This window comes from Macrotis lagotis, chromosome 5 (assembly GCF_037893015.1).
Source record: "Macrotis lagotis isolate mMagLag1 chromosome 5, bilby.v1.9.chrom.fasta, whole genome shotgun sequence".
In the NCBI taxonomy this organism is placed as follows: domain Eukaryota; kingdom Metazoa; phylum Chordata; class Mammalia; order Peramelemorphia; family Peramelidae; genus Macrotis; species Macrotis lagotis.
Window position 1 is genome coordinate 52,648,965 of NC_133662.1, and position 23,302 is coordinate 52,672,266.

General features: G+C 33.4%; 1 protein-coding gene across 1 annotated transcript; it reads left to right on the plus strand.

The window, feature by feature from the left end:
* The first annotated feature begins 9,548 nt into the window (after positions 1-9,548).
* Positions 9,549-9,986, plus strand: LOC141489700 (large ribosomal subunit protein uL16-like). The gene has a single exon (XM_074190186.1). It carries the CDS (start codon positions 9,549-9,551, stop codon positions 9,984-9,986), a length of 438 nt encoding a protein of 145 aa, XP_074046287.1.
* Positions 9,987-23,302: the final 13,316 nt, after the last annotated feature.

The following is a 23,302-nucleotide window of genomic DNA, read 5'->3' on the forward strand; positions in this document are numbered from 1 at the left end:
GTCCTCTGATCTCCATTGTTTCATATGTCTTGATAATTTATTCCTATCTATACCTTCAACCATAATCTCACTGAGAATTATTTATGAGTTTTTTTTATCTGAACCCTTGACTAAATTCTTATGGGACCTCACAAAACTAAAATAAGTTTTAAAAATATAAAAGTTGATGCTGTAATGCTTTTCTTTTGGGCTTAATCTCATTTTCACCACCACCCCAATTGAATATCTAATGAGTCATGAATATTGATGGAAATTATTAAATTCATATAAGAAAAGTTTCTTATTTATGTAGAGAATACAGGAAATAAAATATATTTTCATTCTTTTTCATTGAACAAATTGCTTACTTTGATTAGAAAAAAAAGAATTCCTTAAAATTTTTGGGAGACAGATTTTTTTCACAGAAAAATGCTTGCATAGACATGGATTTCTTGGCATAATTTTCCTATAATTGTTACTAAAACTCATATAGTTATTTCCACTCTCCAATTCCAATCCCGTTGTCATGAAATTCTTTCTCATCTTTCACTACTATAAAATAAGTATTGAAAATTGTATGAATAGGGAGGACTTTTCAACTTGACAAAAAGAATACTTTGAGTCAGAAATCTGTATCTCCAGGCAGATTTATTCATGAATTAAGTTAAATTAGTGACTGATTTTACTAAACAAACAAAATTTAAGATACTGTATTTCTAACCTCCATATATACATTCAATTTCTATGTAGGGTCTTCTACAGTACTTCATTAATCACATTCCAAATATATTTATTCCTCCAAACAAAAAAAGTGTTCCCTTCCCTGTTATCTTGATCTCTATTAGTAGAAGAACTGTTCTCTCCTTAACTCAGGCTTGTGCCCTTAAGAATAGCTTTAATTTTTCCCTCTGTTTTACTTCCTTACCTGATCAGTCACCCACATTTATGAATACTTTTAATACGTTTTCTTCCATTTTGCTATCTACGCTGCTCCTTCCTTCAAGTCTTTATTAACTCTTCATTAGTGCAATGAAATAATAAATTGTAATTCTTTGTCTCTTACCTTCTCTCTAATCTATCCATCATATTGTGAAATTAATGTTGTGTCACAAGGAATCACCATCTATTCAAAAAATTTTAGTTGGTATCATTTTCTACAGAATAAGATATATACTTTGTTTGACATTAAAGATTCATTACATTATAACTTTTATATTTCACATTATTTCCTTTCTGTCCAAATTTGATTGCTTAACATCACCCACAATAAGACCTTCTTTTTTTATACCTCTGGGACAATGAAAAGGCCTAGACTGGTTTTCCAGATCCTAACACTATCTGTGAAAATACTATTTTTTTCAAAAAGTCTCCTAAAATGATATATTTCATTTAAGAAGTTCATTTAGTTCAAATATAACTTTTTTCTTTCTTAGTAATTTTCATCTGACTTCACAATTCTAATGTAATTAATTATATCTTGTTTTGTTTTATAGTTACTTTTGTACATGTCTTCTATCTCATTTAAATTAAATGTACTTTAAAGAGTATGTATCCTTTCCCAATTACTTGCATTTTTATTGCTTTCATTTCCCAAAACTATTCTTTTAAAATGATAGGTGCTTAAATGATGTTCCATTGAGTAAATTTGTTTTTAATTCATATGAAATAATCAACCCTAAGGACTTAGGTAAATATATCTGGAGAATTATGTCTAGTTGTGCATCATTCTAGGCAAGATATTTTATAAGAAATGCTTGGAAGGATAGTAAGAAGATGGGGGATTCTCTGAAAATAATTGAAAAGAACTGTTGCAGGAGTGGAGATGAATTAATCAGAGTATCTAAAAGACTATCATATGGAAGAAACAAGAAACTTCCTATATTCCATACAAGAAATTTTTAAAAAGTGAATGCATATATTTGTAAGCAGGAAGCCTAGTAATGGGATAGAATATCTCAAGAAGCAATAAGTTACTAGAGGTTAAGAAATTTCAAATCTACATTTGTCAGAAATGGTGTTGAAAAGATTCATAACACTGAGTAAAATTGTACTCTATATTTTGAGTGTTTTTTCACTTCTAATATTTTATAATTCTGGGAAAAATTAATATGACTTATTGTATCTTATTCTGCCAATTCCTTGATATTTTATATTCTCACAATGAAATGTTAATTTTATAACCTGTATATTGGGTATGACATAACTTTTGAATCTTCAAAAATGTGTCCAATATTTTATATGTTTACTTAATATAAGTCCTTCACTATTCATGAAAAAATCACAGATTTTCCTGAATATAATTTGTATTGTGCTATTCTAATCATTGAAATTGGTAAAACTAAATGTGCAAACTTTTGTCATGTTAATTTATATTTTCTTTTGGCATAAGAGATATTGGTGAATTTTAAATAAAGAAAATTGGTGCCTCCTAAATTTTATCCGTAGACATTCATTTCAATTGCTATGCATAGCAACTGACTGATTCTTTATTAGCTGAATTTCCTTGAAGCTCTCTCAACTAGACAAATGAAACATGCATTCATCTTGTGATCATGGAAATAGAACTTCCTATTGTTTTGAAAAAATGCTTTCATATTATCAACAGAATGGACTAGGTTGTTTTTGAAATCTTGATCATTCCTAGTAAAAACTGAAAGCTCTTTAATGTAAAATATATATTTCCTTTACATTTTGTGTTTTGAATAATGAAACGATCTTTCATTCTATTTATTTTGGCCCCATCTCCTTCATAAGAAAATATACCATTTAAGATCTCTGAAGTAACTATCAGTATGCTTAGCACAGAGTTTAACAATTTGAATAATAGCATATCCATATAAAGTAAATCTTCTGTTTTATATGTGGAAATCTATTCAATATAAGCCCAAATCATGTTTTCTTATACTTCATAGATTTTTTCTTAAAATCTGAGTAAGACTTTTATAATATTTTGTGGATTACATTTGTGTGCATAGGTGCTTGAGAGTGTGTGTATGTGTGTGTGTATATGTTTGTGTGTGTGTGTGTGTGTGTGTGTGTGTAAATTACCCTAATGTGGAATCATTTCATTTTTATCACCACTGTTATTTAATATTGAATTAGTAATGTTAGTTTTATCAATATGATAAAAAAATGGAAGGAATGAAAATAGTCAATGAGAAAAATTAAGCTCTTACTCTTTGCAGGTGATATGATGGAATACTTACAGAAACCTAGAAAATCAACTTAAAACAGTTTGAAGCAATTAACAACTTTAGGAAAGTGGATGGATATAAATTAAACACAGAAAAATAATTTACATTGCTATACCTTACCAAAAAAGCCCAGCACCAAGATAAGGAAAGAGAAATTCCATTTAACGTAACTGCAGACAATATAAAATATTTGGGCATATATATGCCAAAACATAGAAATTTTTTAAAAAAATCGCAAACACTTTTCACACACAAACTAACATTTTAACACATAAAAAAACATGTCAATTACTCAAGGGCAAGATAATTCACATGACAAAAATGATAATTCTACCTCATTAAATTACTTTTTCAGTGTCATACCAATCAAATTTTCAAAATTTTCTTTTGCAGAGTTAGGAAAAAAGAGTCAAGAATATCAAAGCAATATCGATGCAATAGAATGTATAAGATATCAAAGATCTCAAAGGATTTTATAAATCATCAGTCATGGATTTCTTGCCAAGATGACAGAGGAAGACAGGCACTGTATTCAGTGCTCCTCTTTCCCCTCACAAACAACATGAGAGAAATATCTTAACAGAAATTTGATCAACAAATTCAAGAAAGTGAAACTAGGACAAAAACATCTACCAAGAAGGTCTGACTCAGGGGACCATGGGTGAACCAGGAGACAAGAACAGACAATCAGCATGAGGCCAGCAGCTGGAGGAAGCCAGAGGGCTAGCCTCAACTGTAGAGGCTTCAGTGAGTGGACCCAGCACAGTGCTAAAGTCAACTCAGACCCTGTTGCTGAGGACCTCAAGCACTCAAGAGAAATCAATCAGTGCCCCTTACTTGCTGGTCCTTGGAATTACTAAGCCAAGTGAACAAAGCCTGTAGGAACTACAAAAGCAAACCTCTGAGAGTCAGTTCTTCCCCAACACAAGATCCTAGAAAGATGGAAAAAGGCCAGAGAAATGGGGGGCCCATGGAGAAATATTTAGAAGAGACAGATTCTAGCCCAGAAATATCTAGCGCTGCTGAGGAGAATATGAACTGCTCTCCAACACAGAAATATTTCCTTGAAGAAATCAAGAAGGAGTTTAAAAATAAATTGGAAAAGTTGGGAAAAGGAACTCAAGAGAAAATTAACAACTCACAAGTAAACAAATCCTTGGAAAATACAATTGGCAATACAAAATGAGCATAACTCTCTCAAATATTCAATTGGGCAAATGCAAAAAGAAAATAATTCTCTAAAAACTACACTTGGGGGGCAGCTAGGTGGCACAGTGGATAGAATACCAGCCTTGGAGTCAGGAGTACCTGAGTTCAAATATGGCCTCAGACACTTAATAATTGCCTAGCTGTGTGACCTTGGGCAAACCACTTAACCCCATTTGCTTTGGAAAAAAATAACCTAAGGGGAAAAAACTACACTTGGGCAAATGGAAAACTCCTTGAAAATTGAAAACAGCTTCAAAAAATTGAATTGACTAACTGGAAAAGGAGTTGTGAAATATAAATGAAGAAAAATCTTCATCCCTAAAGAAAAGAATGGAATCTGAAGAAACTAATGACTTCATCAGCAGCAAGATTGTGTTAAACAAAGCCAAAAGATTGAAAAAATAGAAAAAAATGTAAAATACCTCATCAGCAAATGACCTCAAGAACAGATCAAGATGGGAGAACCTGAGAATTATAAATTATGAAAAAATGAAAGAGGAAAAAATGCCTGGACGTAAAATGACAGGATTTAGTGATGGAAAATTGTCCTGATATCATGGAACCAGAGGGGAAAATAGTTATTGAAAGAATACATCGATCTCTTCTGGAAAGAGATCCTAAAATGAGGGTGGCTAGATGTAGCAGTGGATAGAGCACAGGCCCTGGTGTCCTGAGTACCTGAGTTCAAATCTGGCCTCAGACATTTAATAATGACCTAGCTGTGTGGCCTTGGGCAAGCCATTTAACCCCACTGCCTTGCAAAAAAAAAAAAAAAAAGCTCAGAAAAAGAGATCCTAAAATGAAATCACCAAATAATGTTGTGGCCAAATTCCAGAGCTATCAGATAAAAGAAAAAATCTTGCAAGCAACCATAGAGAAAAAATTTAAATACCAAGGAGCCACAGTAAGGATTATGCAGGACCTAACTGCATCAACATTAAGGGATCTAAAGGCCTGGAATGAGATATATCAAAAAGCAAGGGAGCTTGGAATGCAGCCAGGAATCTACTACCTGACAAAGCTGAGCCTTCTCTTCCAGGGGAAAAGATGGACCTTTAATGAAATGAGAGATTTCCAAGATTTCATTATGAAAAGAACAGAGGTGAATAGAAAATTTGGACATCAAACAGGAGGAGGAGGCTCAAGAGAAACATGAAAAGGTTAAAAAAAATAAGGAAAAATAACTTTATCCAATAAGATGAAATTGAATATTTAAACACTTGGGAGAAAGAGTCTCATAGCTCTTGAGAATTGTAACTTTATTAGAGAGAATATACATAGCCATAAGTGATGGACACTCATAAATGTTCAGTGACTCAGAATGATTTAAAAGCAAAAACTCCTTAAAAGGAGGGGACGGTAAGGAGAGGGAAGAAGGGAGGAGGTGATAACTCCCTGAATCTTCATCTCATCAGACTTGGCTTAAAGGTAACTTAAGCACACTCAATTGAGTGAAGAAGCTTACTTTATCTTTCAAACATTAAAGGTGGAAAAGGGGAGGGGGGATAGGGAGTGGGAGAAAAAGGGGAATTAACAGAAAGAAAGGGGAAAAGAGAAAGGGAAAAGAAAGGGAGAGAGGTATTGATATAGTAGGACAAACACAGTGAAGGTGGCAGTATTCAGAAACAAAACACTGGGGAATAGGGATAAAGGGGGAAAAGGGGAAAATACAAACCAAAGGAAAGTAGCATGGAGGACAATAAAGAATTAGGGTACTATTACACTCACTGAGTAAATCCTCTAGCACCCCCTACTCGACAGCTGGAGATATTACACTCAATGTATAAAGCCTCTAGTGATCCATGAAGAAAGGCCAGCAGATAGGAGGGTTCATAGAAAAATTTTTGGAAGGAAAAGACATTAATTCACAGAGACCTACATCCTCTGAGGAGAATATGATCTGATCTCTAGCACAGAAAGTCCTCCTTGAAAAAATAAGTAAGGAGTTTGAAAATAAAGTTGAAAATTTGGGGAAAGAAATCCAAGAGAAGATGGACACCTTACAACAAGAAAACAAATAATTGGAAAATTCAATTGGACAAATGCAAAATGAGAATAATTCTTTCAGATCTCAAATGGGCAAATGTAAAACTTTCAAAAATAGAATTGGCCAATTGGAAAAGGAGTTGCAAAAGGTAAATGAAGAAAATTCTCTAAAAAAATGGAGTCCATGGAAACTAATGATGTTATGAGACAACAAGAGCCTGTTAAAAAAAACCCAAAAGATTGAAGAAATAGAAGAAACTGTAAAAATACATCATCAGCAAAACCACTGGCCTTGAGAGTAGATCCAGAAGGGACAACCTGACAATTATGACTCTTCCTGAAAGCAATGAAGAAAAAAATAGTCTAGACTTTAGATTACAGGATTTAGTGATGGAAAATTGCCCTGATATCATGGAACCAGAGGGCAAAATAGTTATTCAAAGAATACATCACTCCCCTCTGGAAAGAGATCCTAAAATGAAAACACCAAGGAATTTGTGGCCAGATTCCAGAACTATCAGATAAAAGAAAAATTCCTGCAAGTAGAAAAAAATATATAAATATCAAGGAGCCACAGTAAGGATTGCACAGGACCTGGGTGCATCAACACTAAGAGACAGAAGGCCCAGGGATGAGACATTATGAAGAGCAATTGAGCTTGGAATGCAGCTAAGAATCCACTATCCGGTAAATAGAAAATCTGGACATCAAACAGGAGCTTTAAGAGACAAATGAAAAGGTAAAAAAGGGAGGGGGGGTAAATAAAAAAATAAGATGAATCAATAAGATGGAACTGGCTATATCCCAACATGGGGGCAAAAGATTCTCATAACTCTTGAGAACTGTAATTCAATCAGAGAGAATATACTTAGCCAGAAGTGATGGATACTCTGGATTTTTATGACAGAAAGAGTGATTCAAAAACACTTCCTCCTTAAAAAGGGGGACAGAAAGGAGATAAGAGGAGAGAGGGAATTGAATGGGGTAAATATCATTACATTAAGAGACACAAAAGACCTATAGTAATAGAGGGAGGATATGAGAAACACTTGAATCTTCCTCTCATCAGATTTGGATTAAAGTTAACTTACACACACACACACACACACACACACACACACAGAGACAAAGTTAACTTAAAAAACATCTTCCCTTTCAAGTTTTAGAAGGGGGGGAAAGGGGAAGGAGGAGGGAGGATGGAAACAGGGAGGGGGAGGAAAAGGGGAACTAACTGAAGGAAGGGAAGGGGAAAGAAAGAGGAGGGGTTGGATACAGGAGGACAAACACACTGAAGGAGGCAGTATTCAGAAACAAAATACTGGGAAATAAAGATAAAGAGGAAAAAAGGAAAAAAATACAAACAGAAGGAAGATATCAGGGAGGGCAATAAAGTGTTAGTAATTATAACTTTGAATATGAATAGGATGAAATCTCCCTTAAAATGTAAGTGAATAGCAGACTGAATTAAAAACTAGAATCCTACAATTTACTGTTTACAAAAAACTCATTTAAAGAAGAGAGATACATAAAATAGAGGTAAAAGATTGGAGCAAAATATATTTTGCTTCAGCTGAAGTGAAAACATCAGGGGTAGCAGTCCTTATCTCAGACAAAGCAGCTGTAAAAACACATAGCCTTAAAAGAGATAAGGAAGTAAACTATGTCCTCCTAAAAGGTACCATAGACAAAGAAGTGATTTCAGTACTGAATATGTATGCACCTAATGGGATAGAGTAGAAGCTGACAGAACTACAGGAAGATGTAGACAGTAAAGGTCTACAAGTGTGAGACCTCAAACTCCCACTCTCAGATTTAGATAAATCAAATCATAAAATAAACAAGAAAGAAGTTAAGGAGGTAAATAGCTTGTTAGAAAACCAAGATATGATAGACTTATGGGGGAAATTGAATGGGGAAAGAAAGGAATATACCTTTTTTTCTTTAGTACATGGCACTTACACAAAAATAGACCATGTACTAGGGCATAAAAACTTAATTAAAAATTGCAGAAAGACAGAAATAGTGAATATATTTTTCTCAGATCATAATGCAATAAAAATCATATGTAATATTGGGCCAAGGAGATATCAACTCAGAAGTAATTACAAACTGAATAAAATCACTTAAAAGAATGAGTGGATTAAACAACAAATTATAGAAATAATTAATTATTTTATCCTAGATAATGTCAATAATGCAATAACATAACAAAACCTATGAGATTCACTCAAAACGGCAGTCAGGGGATATGTTATGTTTTGAAATGCTTACATGATTAATTAGAGAAATATGAAATCAATGAACTAAATATGCACCTAAAAAATTAGAGAAAGAACAAATTAAAACCCCCCAAACAAATACCAAATGATAAATTCTAAAAATTAAAAGAGAATTTAATAAAATTGAAAGAAAAAAGATATTGAATTAAAAAAAAACAAAGAGTTGGTTTTATGAAAAAAACAATAAAATTGATAAACCTCTGGTAAATTTGATTAAAAAAAAGAAAGAAGAAAACCAAATTGCTAGTATCATAAATGAAAAAGTTAAACTCACCACCAATCAGGAAGAAATTAAAATAATAATTTGGAAAATATTTTGCCCAACTCTTTGCCAATAAATTTGATAATCTTTGTGAAATGGACAATTATTTACAAAACTATAAGTTGCCCAGGTTAAATGAAGAAGAGATTAAATACCTAAACAGACCTATCTCAGAAAAAGAAATTCAACAATTCATCACTGAACTCCCTAAGAAAAAATCTCCAGGTCTTGATGGATTCACAAGTGAATTCTACTAAGCATTTAAGGAACACTTGGTTCCAATTCTATATAAACTCTTTGGCATAATAGGTGAAGATGGAACTTGGCCTAACTCTTTCTATGAGACCAATATGGTGCTGATTTCAAAACCAAGAAGAGTTAAAACAGAGAAAGATAATTATAGACCTATGTCCCTAATGAAAATAGATGCAAAAATCTTAAATAAAATGTTAGCAAAATGAATAGAAGTTATCACAAGGATCATACATTATGATCAAGTAGGATGTATCCCAGGAATGCATGGTTGGTTCAATATTAGGAAACCTGTTACTTTAATTAATTATATCAACAACAAACCTATCAGAAATTATTACTAGCCTTTTGCTGCAGCAAGATCCATTCCCTGCCAGTGCTAACTCCATGGGCCATCGTCCTGCCCGCTGTTATAGGTATTGTAAAAACAAGCCATACCCCAAATCCTGGTTCTGCAGAGGAGTTCCTGATGCCAAGATAAGAATCTTCAATCGTGGTAGGAAGAAAGCAAAAGTGGAAGAGCTCCCATTGTGTGGCCACATGGTATCAAATGAGTATGAACAGCTGTCTTCAGAAGCCTTGGAAGTCACACGCATCTGTGCCAACAAATACATGGTCAAGAGTTGTTGCAAGAATGGCTTTCACATCCGTGTGTTCCTGCATCTTTTCCATGTCATCCGCATCAATAAGATGCTGTTGTGTGCTGGAGCTGATAGGCATGCAAGGGGCTTTTGGGAAGCCCCAGGGCACCGTAGCCTAGTTTCACATTGGCCAAGTCATCATGTCAATTTGAGGCAAGGTCCAGAACAAAGAGCATGTGATTGAAGCTTTGAGCAGAGCCAAGTTCAAGTTCCCTGGCCACCAGAAGATTCACATCTCCAAGAAGTGGAGTTTCACCAAGTTTAATGGTGATGAGTTTGAGGATATGATAGCTCAGAAGCAGCTGATTCCTGATGGCTGTGGGGTTAAATATATCTCCAGCCATGGCCCCTGGATCAAGTGGCAGGCATTCCACCAATAAATGGAGTGTCCTATGAATTCAGCCTTATAAGGCATAAATAAACTAAATAGTGCATAAATAAAAAATGATTAATTATATTAATATATAAATGCTGAAAAAGTTTTTGACAAAAATACAGCACCCATTCCTACTAAAAACACTAGAGAGTAAAGGAATAAATGAGCAGTATCTATCTGAGCCCATCAACAAGCATTATATCCAATGGTTATAGTCTTGAGACATTTCCAAAGAGATTAGTGGTGAAACAAGGATGCCAATTATTGCCACTACTATTCAATATCATATTAGAAATGTTAACCTCAGCAATAAGAGAAGAAAAAGAAACTGAAGGAATTAGAATAGAGAAGGAAGAGACAAAACTCTCTTTGCAGATGATATAACGGTATACCTAGAGAATTCCCAAAAGTCACCTGAAAAACTACCAGAAATAATTAGCAATTTTAGCATAGTAGCAGGATATAAAATAAATTCTTATAAATCCTCAACATTTCTATATATGACTAGGAAGACACAGCAGAAAGAGCTAGAAAGAGAAATCTCATTCAACGTAACTTCAGACAAAATAAAATACATGGGAGGCTACTTGCCAAGGCAGACCCAAAAGCTTTTTGAAAACAATACCAAAACACTTCTCAAACAAATAAAATCAGATTTAAATACCTGGTATGGATAGGTCAAGCTAATATATTAAAAATGAAAATCCTAACAAAACTAAACTACTTGTTTAGTGCCCTACCAATCAAAATTCCAAAAAAAAAAAAAAATACTGTAATGAATTAGAAAAAGTTGTAAATAAATTTATATGGAGAAAGAAAAAGTAAATAATTTTCAGGAGTTCAATGAAAAAAATTACAAAAGAAGGTGGCTTACCCTTACCACGCCTAAAATTATATTATAAAGCATCAGTCATCAAAACTGTCTGGTATTGACTAAGAAAAAGTGTGGTGGAGCAGTGGAATAGACTCCGTTCAAAAGTAGAAAAGGATGATAGTAATCTGTTATTTGATAAGCCCAAGGAGTGCAGCTTTTGGGATAAAAAAAACACTCTTTAATGAAAACTGCTGGAAAAATTGGAAGTTAATATGGAAGAAACTTAGATTAGACCAACACCTTATGCCCTTTAACTAGATAAGATCCAAATGGATACAGGATCTAGACATAAAAAAAAAAAAAAAAAACATTATAAGCAAACTAGAAGATCAAGGAGCTGTTTACCTGTCAGATCTATGGAAAGGGAAGCAGTTCATGACCAAGGAAGAGATGGAGCGTATCATTAAAAACAAACTAGATAACTTTAATTACATTAAATTTAAAATCTTTTGCACAGACAAAACCACTGTAACCAAGATCAAAAGAAATGTAGTAAACTGGGAAACAATCTTTACAACTAGAAATTCTGACAAAGGACTCATTTGTAAAATATACAGCTAAATGTGTCAAATTTTCAAATTAAAAAAAGCCATTCCCCAATTGACAAATCATCAAAGGATATGCAAAGGCTATTTACAGCAGAGGAATTCAAAGCAATCCATAGTCATATGACAAATTGTTCTAAATCATTTTTTTATTAGAGAAATGCAATTAAAACTTGTCTGAGCTACCACCTACCACCTTACACCTCTCAGATTGACCAATATTACCAGAAAGGACAATGATCAATGTTGGAAGGGATGTGGAAAATCTGGGACACTATTACATTGTTTGTGGAGCTGTGACCTTATCTAAACTTTCTGGAGAACAATTTGGAGCTATGCCCAAAGGACAACAAGAATATGTATATCCTTTGATCCAGCAATCCTACTACTGAGTTTATACTCTGAAGAGATGATTAAAATGGGTAAAAACATCACTTCTACAAAAATATTCATAAGCTGCCTTCAAGTATCTACTTCTTAGCCATTACCAAACAGTTTTGATGACTGATGCTTTATAATACAATTTTAGGTCTGGTAAGGCTAAGTCACATTCTTTTTCACTTTTTTTCATTGAATGCAGTCAGAAATTCTTGATTTTTATTTCTCCATATGAATTTACTTGCATCTTTTTCTAACTCAATGAAGTAAATTTTTGGAATATTGATTGGTAGGGCACTAAAGAAGTAGTTTAGTTTTGGTAGAATTGCCATTTTTATTATATTAGCTTTATGTATTCATGAACATTTGATGCTTTCCCAGTTATTTAAATCTTATTTTATTTGGGTGAGTAGTGTTTTGTAATTGTTTTCAAACAGTTTTTGAGTTAGGCTCTGCAGATAGACTCTTAGTTATTTTATATTGCCTGAGGTTAATTTGAATAGGATTTCTCTTTCTGCTGCATCTTGCTAGTCATATATAAAAATGTTGAGGATTTATGAAAGATTGTTTTATATCCTGCTACTTTACCAGAGTTGTTAATTATTTCTAGTAGTTTTTTAGATGATTTTTTTCGATTCTCTAGGTATACCATCCTGTTATCTGAAAAAAAAGTGAAAGGTTGTTCTTCTTCCTCCCCAATTCTAATTTCTTGAATTTATTTTTCTTCTCTGATTGCTGAAGCTAACAGTTCTAATAAAATATTGAATAGTAGTGGTAATAATGGGCATCCTTCTTTCACCCCTGATATTATTGGGAATGCCTCTAGCCTTTCCCTGTTGAATATAATGCTTGTTGATAGTTTTAGATAGATACTGCTTATTATAGTAAGGAAAAAACATTTATTCCCACACTCTCTAGTGTAGGAATGGCTGCTGTGTTTTGTCAAAAGCTTTTTCAGCATCTATTAACATAATCACATGATTTCTGATAGGTTTTTATTGATATAGTAAATTATACTAAGAATCTTCCTAATATTGAACCAACCTTGCATTCCTGGGATAAATCCTTCTTGATCATAATGTATTATGCAAGTGATAACTTCTAATCATTTTGCTAAGATTTTATTTAATATTTTTCCATCTATGTTTATCAGGGAGAAAGGGCTATAATTTTCTTTTTCTGTTTTAACTCTTCTTGGTTTAGGTATCAACACCACCATATTGGTGTCATAGAATGAGTTAGGTAATCTTCACCTCTTAATACATGCAGTTTATATATAATTGGAACCAATTTTCCTTTAATGTTTGATAGAATTCATCTATCAATCCCTCTGGCCCTGGAGATTTTTTCTTAGGGAGTTGAATAATGCTGAGCCACTTAAATCTTACCTGTGATGCCACAAAGCAGGAGAAAATACAATGGCCACAGTCAACTAAATTGTTTAAGCAGATTGGTTAAACCATGTTGAGGGTACTTGAGGGGTCTCAAACTCATAGGTGAGTTGGGGGTGATTCTTACCCCCAGTATGTGAAGTCTTTCTCTAGTGGAATGGATAGATGAGAACAATTCATTCCAAATTCCATGAAAGCAGCTGAGGCAGTCTTTGTGGAGTGCTGAGAGATTGACTAGAAATCAAAGGTTCAAATGACATCCACTAAATCTACAGCCATCGCCATTTTGTCTTGACTATCTTGCCACTGGACCATGAAGACTACAGAAATGAGACTGAGGCTAATAATTTCATGGAACTTGCCTCTTAAATCTCATTAGGCATATATCAATTGAAACTGCCCATACCATTTTGTCATTCTTACCTATCTTAAAGGCAAGTGCTAAATCAATGGGTATGGATAAACTGGAAGCTGTAGTGACAAAACTGTACACAGGTGACGTAGGTGAAAGGTTCTTCTCCTCACTGGAATTAGAAGTGGTTTTCAGCAGCCCCATGGCTATCTGAGCTGCCTCTTTATGACAGCACTGTTCACTTACTGGTGTGAGGAAGGGGCTAGAATAAAATCGTCTTCTTATCTAACCATGGTCTGAGTACTACAGCAGGCTTGGATCATGCCCTATGGTTGATGCACAAAAAAAATGTAGAAAAATTGTTTAAGGAAGATTCTACTCACCTTCAGTGCATGGAATGTGCACACACACTCCCAAACAACATAAGATCCAGTGCACCAGAAAGATGAACAGTTTTTGTTCATCAGGCATCATAGGCAAATAGCAGACCTGAATATAACTGGAAAATGAGGGCAAGTTCCTGAAGTTGAAGTTGAATACATTTTTCTGGAGTGGTCACAATGAAGAGGAGCATTGTAAAGTTGGAGTAGATTTTGCACTCAAAACTAATCTAGTTAAGATGCTGAGCTAGATGAACAGAAACAGAAGGACACTGTACACCCTAACAGCAAAATAGGGGTGATGATAAACCTTGATGGACTTGCTCATTCCATCAGTGCAATAATCAGACACAATTTTGGTATATCTGTGATGGAGAGTACCATCTGTACCCAGAAAAGAATTGTGGAGTTTAAACAAAGACCAAAGACTATTACCTTTAATTTATGTAATTTTACTATCTCTTAGTCTTTATTTTTTTGGCCCTTAAGGATATGATTTCTCTCTTGCCACATTCAGCTTAGATCAATGTATATCATGGAAACAATGTAAAGACTAACAGATTGCCTTCTGTGGGGATGGGGGGAGATAAGCAAGATTAGATGGAAAAATGTAAAATTCAAAATAAATAAATATAAAAAATTAAAAATAAAAAAAAAAACTAATTTAGGAAGAAGTTTGTATGCCTACCAAAATGAGTCAATGACAGGCTCATGACAATGTGATCGCCCCTTGCAGGAAAATACCTTGCCACCATCATCACTGCCTATGCTCCCACCATGGCAACCTGATGAAGTCAAAGGAAAAACTTTATGAAGAAATTGAAACCCCTATCATCAATATACCAAAGAGAAAAGATTTATAATTCTAGGTTACTTTAATAATAGAGTTGACTCAGACTGCCAGTCATGGCAGATATTCCTTGGAAGGAATGGAACTGTAAACAGAAAAAGCTGTTTAGTCACTTACTGCTAAAAACATGTGCAACTACAACTTAATCTCACGGTCTTCTGTTTATACTAACGTCATAAAACTTCCTAGATGCATGTTCACAGCAAACATGACCATTTACCAGACTATGAGACTGTAAGGAGAAGAGTCAGACGGTATATGAGAGTGATGAACAGTACAGGACTGAAAACAGACACAATCTCTCCAGGTTAAATATTTACATTCATCTGAAGCAGTGAATCTAAAGCAAAATGACTTACATAAGAATTAATGTTTAGAAATCAGTCCTTCTCTGAGCTGAAAGTTTGTTGCTAATTTCAAAAGAAAACTGAACCAACACACAATTAACAACATTGAAATTGAAAAGAAGTGGGCAACTTTCAGAGATTTGGAGTTCAGCACTGCATTTTCTCATCTGGGTCTATTAATAAACATCTAGCCTGGTTTAGTGAAAATGATGTGGAAATACAGAAGCTTCTATATGAAAAATAAGAACTCCACCGGGATATTCAGGAGGATACTTCATTCATTCTAAGAAGATAGTATTTAATTCCATCAGAAGTACAGTACAAGTGAAAATAGGAAGATACAGGATTCCTAGTTCAGAAAGAAGACAGATGAAATTGTTTATGGTATCATTCAGGAAGTTGAGTTTCCTTCCATATTCCTTTTGCTTTGTTTTGGATAAGGATCGCTAACCCTGCTTTTTTCCACTCTGACTGGAGCAAAATATACACTGCTGTAGTCTTTTATATTTACAATGTAGGTATCCCTCTACTTCAATTGTGTTTCTTATAAACAGCACATGGTATGATTCTGATTCTTCATCCACTACATTTTTGCCTTCATATAGAGTTATGATTATTAATTCTGTATTACTTTATCCCATCTTACTTCTGTTTACACATTCTCTCTCCTTTCATTCTATCCTGCCTAACTAGTGTTTTACTTCTGATCACGGTCTACCTCAAAGTGCTTTCTTTTCTGTCAAATGTTCTCCCTTTCCTTCACATTATTCCTTTTACTTCTCCCCTTATTATTGATATTGACCTTACTGCTTCCCTCCCCCTTTCCTTTCCTAATTCGCAATAGAACAGGGAAAGCTTCTAAACCACACACACACACACACACACACACACACACACACACACACACACACACAGAGTTTATATATATATATATATATATATATATATATGTATGTATATATGTATATATGTATATATATATATATATATATATATATATATATATATATATATTTCCTTCCTTGAACCAAGTCTGAAGAAAGTAAGATACACATAATTCTTACCTCTCCTTGCTTATCCTCTATTATAATAGGTCCATTGCAATATTTCATGTGATAGAAGTTACCCTATTTTGCCTCCCCCTTCTTCTTGTTCTTATATAATCTCTTTTTAAATGCAATTTTTAACAAACACATCCCACCAAATCAATATATACCCCTACTTCAATGTACGTATATGTCCTCAATTAGAGATATATTTCTATAAGTTATAAACATCCTGCTCCCATGAAGGGATATAATCAGTTTAATCCTATAAAATAGCTTTTATTCTCTTTTTTTCCTTTTTTGCAATTTTATTTATCTCTTGATTCTATGTTTAAATATTGAATGTCCTGTTCAGATCTTTTCTTTTTTATAAGGAAACATTTAATCACCTATTTAATTAAATGCCCATCTTTTCCCCAGAAAGAGTATGCTCAGCTTTCAAGGGTAGTTGATCTTGGTGGCAATCCAAGCACATTTGTTCTCTGGAATATTATATTCCATGCTCCTTGATATTTTAATGTTGACCATGGCTCCTTGGTATTGTTTCATTCTGACTGTGCAATATTTTCTTTTTGACCTGAAATTCTGAAATTTGGCTACAATACCTATGAGCATATTCATTTTGGGGTATCTTTCAAAAGGTGATCATTGGTTTTTTTCAATGATATTTTACCCCTAGGATATAGTATGTCAGGGAAGTTTTCTTTAATGATTTCATGAAAGGTTTTGTTCAGGCTTTTTTTATTTGATCATGGTATTCAGATAGTCCACTAATTTTTAAATTTTCTCTCCTGGATCTATTTTTCCAGGTCAAGTGTTTTTTTAATGATGCATTTAATTTACAATTTCTTCTTTTTTTATATTTTTTTAAATTTTGTTTGATTGATTTTTAAAGTGTCACAGAATTTTGGGCTTTGACTTGTCCATTTTTTTCAGAGAATAATTTTCTTCATTTATCTTTTGCAACTTCTTATCCATTTGGTCAATCCAAATTTACTTTTTAATATTATATAAATATTTTAATTTGTTTTTAATTATATACAATAGTTTCTACCTATAATTTTTTGGAAATGTTTTGAATTTTATACTTTTCCCCTCACTGTCCATTCCCTTTCACTTTCACCCACAGAAGGCAATCTGATAATCTTCACATTTTTTCCATGTTATGCATTGATCAAAATTGAATGTGTTGAGTGAAAAAAACTTATCTTTGCAGAAAAGATAAAATATTAGAGAGAGCAAAATTATTAGTACATAAGCCAACATATTTTTTTTAAAAATTAAGGTAATAATCTTTGGTCTTGTTTAAATTCCACAGTTCTTTCTCTGGGTACAGATACATATTCTCCATCACAAATATCCTAAAATTTTACTAGTTATTGCACTGATGGAATGAGCAAGTCCATTAAGGTTGATCATCACTCCAGTCTTGCTTGTAAGGGTGTATAATATTCTTCTGGTTCTGCTCATCTCACTCAGCATCAATCCATGCAAGGTTTCCCAGGCTTCTCTGAAACCCCATCTCTTCCAGTTTCATTTTTTTAATGAAAAAAGATTTTATTCATTTTGAATTATACAATTTTCCTCTTGATTCTCACTTCCTTCCCCCCATAATATGGATTGATCTAAGTTGAATGTGATGAGAGAGAAATCATATCCTTAAGGAAGAAACATATAGTATGAGATATAGCAGAATTACCTAATTAAGAGTTTTTTTCTTAAATTAAAGGTAAGAGTCTTTGGTCTTTGTTCAAACTTCACAATTCTTTCTCAAGATATGGAGAGCATTCTTTACCACAGACACCCTAAAATTGTGCCTGCATGCTGTTTTGTTGGTATGAGCAAGTTCATTAAGGTTGATCATCACTACCATGTAGCTGTTAGTGTGTATAATTTTCTTCTGGTTCTACTCATCTTCCTCAGCATCAGTTCATGCAAATCCTTCCAGGGTTCCCTGAATTCCCATTCCTCCTGGTCTCTAAAAGAACAATAGTGTTCCATCAAATACATATACTACATATTGTTAAGGTATTCCCCAATTGATGGACTTTCCCTCAATTTCCATTTCTTTGCCACCACAAACAGAGCTTCTATGAACATTTTTGTACAAGTTATGTTTTTATCCTTTTTCATAATCTCATCAGGGTATAGACCCAGTAGTGGTATTGCTGGATGAAAGGGTATGCCAATTTTTATTGCCCTTTGGTATAATTCCAAATTGCTCTCCAGAAAGGTTGGCTGAGTTCACAGTTCCAGCAATAATGTATAAGTGTCCCAGATTTCCCACATCCTTTCCAATATTGATCATTGTCCTTTCTAGTCATATTGGCCAGTCTGAGAGGTGTGAGGGGGTACCTCAGAGATGTTTTAATTTGCATTTCACTAATAATTATTTAGAGCAATTTCTAAAATGATTATGGATTGCTTTGATTTCATCATCTGTAAATTGCTTTTGCATATCCTTCAAAAATTTGTCTATTGGGAAATGACTTATATTTTTTTTTAAATTGACTCAGTTCTCTGTATAATTTAGAGATGAGTCCTTTGTCAGAAACACTAGTTGTAAAACTTGTTTCCAAGTTTACTAGATTTGGGGCGGCTAGGTATCATAGTGGATAAAGCACCAGCCTTGGAGTCAGGAGTACCTGGGTTCAAATCTGGTCTCAGACACCTAGCTGTGTGGCCTTGGGCAAGCCACCTAACCCCATTTTCCTTGCAAAAACCTAAAAAAACCCAAGTTTAATAGATTTCTTTTGATCTTGGTTACAGTGGTTTTGTCTGTGCAAAAGCTTTTTAATTTAATGTAATCAAAATTATCTGGTTTGTTTTTAATGGTGTTCTCCATCTCTTGCTCCTTCATACATTGCTTCCCTTTCCATAGATCTGACAGGCAAACTACTTCTTGATCTTCTAGTTTGTCTCTGAGTATCTAATAAAACAATAGTGTTTGCACAATTTGTTCAGCAGTTCCCCAATTGATGGACATCCCCTTTATTTCTATTTCTCTGCCTCTATAAAAAGTGAGTACAAAATGCAAAGTTTTTACCCTATTTCATATTTTTTTCAGAGTACAAACTCAATAGTGGTATTTCTGGAAGAAAGCATATGCACATTTTTATTGCAAATAGGGAAAAATTCCAAATTGTTATCCAGAAAGGTTAGATCAGTAGACAGCTCCACCAACAATGGATTAGTGTCCCAGAATTCCCACATTCCTTCCAACATAGATGATTTTTCTTTCTGGTCATTTTGACCAAACTGAGATGTGTGCTGTGGTACCTTAGAAATACTTTAATTTACATTTTTCTCATAAGTAGTGATTTATAGCAATTTTTCATATGACTTTGGATGGTTTTGATTTTCTCATCTGCAATTTGCTTTTGCATATACTTTAAGCATTTGTCCATTGGGCAACGGCTTTTTTTTTTTATATATTTGACACAGTTATCTAAATATTTTAGAAATGAAGCCTTTGTCAGAAGTACTACTCATAAAAAATTTTCCCCGATTTAGTATATTTCTTTTATTCTTGTTTACAGTGTCTCTGTTTGTGCAAAAGCTTTTTAATTTAATGAAATCAAAATAAGAGAATTTGCTTTTAATGATGTTTTCCATGACTTCCTTGGTCATAGAAAGCTTACCTTTCCATAAACCTGACAGGTAAACTTTTCCTTGTTCTCCTAGATTGCTGATAAACATTACCTTTTATGTCTAAATACTGCACCAATTGTTATCTCATCTTGGTATGCGATGCGAGATGTTGGTCTAAGTCAAGTTTCTAACTACTAACTTCATACTAACTACCAATTTTCCAAACAGATTTTATCAAAGAAAGAATTATTCTCCTAGAAGCTGGGCTCTTTTCTTCCGTCTCTTTTGCTCCTTGTCTATTTCAATGATCCACCACTCCTGTTTGTTGGCCAGTACTAGATAGTTTGGATGACTGATACTTTATAAAATAATTTTAGATATGATAAGCCTAAGCCACCTTCTTTGCACTTCTTTTCAATAAATACCTTGATATTCTTGACTTGGTTTCTCCATATTAATTTTAACACTTTTTTTCTTGCTCATTAAAGTAATATTTTGGAGGTTTGATTGGTAATGAACTAAATAAGTAGTTTAATTTAAATAGAATTGTCATTTTTATTATTTTAGCTTGGTCTAACCATGAGAAATTGATTTTTGAACAGTTATTTTAAAATGATTTTATTTGTGTTAAAAGTGTTTTATAGTTGTTTACATAAAGTTTCTGAGTCTTCCTTGGCAGGTAGACTCCCACGTATTTTAAATTGTCGGAAGGTATTTTAAATGGGATTTCTCTTTCTGGCTCTTGCTATTGTATCTTGCTAGTAATATCTAGAGATGCAGAGGATTTATGTGGGTTGATTTTATATCCTGCAACTTTGCTAAATTTTCTAATTGTTTCCAGTACTTTCTAGATGATTTTTAGGTTTCTCTAGTTATGCCGTCATGTTATCTGCTAAGAGTAACAGTTTTATTTCTTCCTTCCCAATTCTAATTCCTTCAATTTCTTTTTCTCATCTTATTGCTAAAAAATAATGACTAAAACAATATTGAATAGTAGTGGTGATAATGGGCATCCTTTTTTCACCCTTGATCTTATTGGGAATAACTCTAGCTTATCCCCATTGCATATAATGCTTGTAGGTGGTTTAGTATAGCTATGCTTATCATTCTAAAGACAAATGCATTTATTCCTATGCTCTCTAGTGTTTTCACTAGGAATGGGTGCTGTATTTTGTCATAGGCTTTTTCTGCATCTATTGTGCTATGATTTCTGTTAGCCTTGTTATTGATATAGTGAATTATACTGACAGTTTTCCTAAATATTGAATGAACTCTGCATTCCTGAGATAAATTTGGCTTGGTCATAGTGTATTATCCCTGTGATAGCTGCTGTATTCACTTTGTTTAGATTTTATTTAAAATTTTTTATCCATATTCAATAGGGAAATTGTCTATAATTTTTCATTCTCTATTTTAACTCTTTCTTATTTAGGTATCAGCACCATAATGCTGCCATAGAAGGAGTTAGGCAGAGTTCCATCTTAACAAATTTTTCAAAAAAAGTTTATATAGAATTAGAACCAACTATTCCTTAAATGGTTGATAGAATTCATTCATGAATCCAACTGGTACTGGAGATTTTTTTCCTTAGGGAGGTCACTGATGGCATGCTGAATTTCTTTTTCTGAGACAGAATTATTTAGGTATTTGCTTTCCTCTTCATTAAACCTGGGCAAATAATAATTTTGTAAATATTCCTTTCACTTAGATTATCAAATTTATTGGCACACAGTTGAGCAAAATAGTTCTGAATTAACCCTTTAATTTCCTGCTCATTGGTGATGAGTTCATTTTTTCATTTATGATTCTAATGATTTGATTTTCTTCTTTACTTTTTAAATAAATTAATCAAAAGTGTATCTATTTTATTGTTTTTTTCATGAAACCAACACTTGGTTTTAATTGTTAGTTCAATAGTTTTCTTGATTTTTATTTTATTAATTTCTCCTTTAATTTTGGGAATTTCTAATTTTGTATTTAATTAGGAGTTTTTAATTTGTTCTTTTTTAATTTTAATTGCATGATTAATTCATTACTTTCCTCTTTTTCTCTTTCATTTATGTGAGCATTTAATACATTCCCTAATAACTAATTTGTCTAGATACCATAGGGTTTGGTATGTTATCTCATTATTGTCATTTTTAAGATGAAATAATTAATTGTATCTATAATTTGATGCACTCATTCTTTAAAATGATGTTATTTAATTTCCATTTCCTTTTAGGTCCATCTCTCCATGTCCCATTATTGCACATGAATTTTATTGCATCATGGGCTGAGAAGGAAGTATTCACTATTTCTTCCTTTCTGCATTTGATTATGAGGTTTTATGTCTAGTAGAAGGTCAATTTTTATGTAGGTGCCATGTACATCAGAAAGAAAGGTATATATTCCTTTCTATCCCCTTTCAATTTTCTCCAATGACCTATCATGCCTAGATATTCTAACATTTTATTTACTTCCTTTTTGTTTCTTTTATGGTTAGATTTTTCTAATTTTGAGAGAGGAAGCTTGATGTCTCCTACCAGTAGAATTTTGCTGTCTAGGACTTCCTGTCACTTATTCAGATACTCCTCTAAGAATCTGGATGCTATGTCATTTAGTGCATGCATATTTAGTTTTGAAATTGCTCCATTTCCTATGATAACTTTTAGCAGGATATTGTTTCCTTCCTTATCTCTTTAAATAAGATTTAATTTTGCAGCTATTTTGTCTGAGATTAGGGTTGCTTCCCCTATGTTTTTCACTGAACCTTAAGTATAACATATTCTGCTCTAACCCTTTTCCTTTACTCTGTATCGATTTGTGCTTCAAATGAATTTTATATAAGCAGCATACTGTAGAATTCTGGTTTGGGGTATTTTTGGGGGGGATTGCAAGGCAATGGGGTCAAGTGACTTGCTGAAAGTCAGACAGCTAAGTAATTATTAAATGTATGAGGATGGATTTGAAATCAGGTCCTCCTGACTCCAGTGCTGGTACTCTATGCACTGTGCCACCTAGCTAATATTCTGGTTTTTAATCCACTCTGCTATTTGATTAAATTGTATGGGAGTATTCATTATATTCACATTCACATTCACATTCAAAGTTATAAGTGCTAATGCTTTCTTGCCCTCCATGCTATGTTGCCTACATTTGCATTTTCCCCTTATCCTTATGCCCCAGTATTTTGCTTATGAATACCACCTCTATCAGGGGATTCACCCCTTAATATCCAACCACCCTCCCCTTTCCTTCCCCTTGTCTTTTGTCCCTTCTTTCTTACCTTCTGTCAGTTCCTTTTTTCTCCCCTTCCCCTTTCCTCTCTTAATACATGACAGATTAGATAAGTTTCTAAAATTAAGTGAGTGTGTATATATGAATCCTT

What these genes read in the sequence shown, in the direction of transcription:
- LOC141489700 (XM_074190186.1), top strand. Translation starts at nt 9,549, where the DNA reads ATGGGCCATCGTCCTGCCCGCTGTTATAGGTATTGTAAAAACAAGCCA.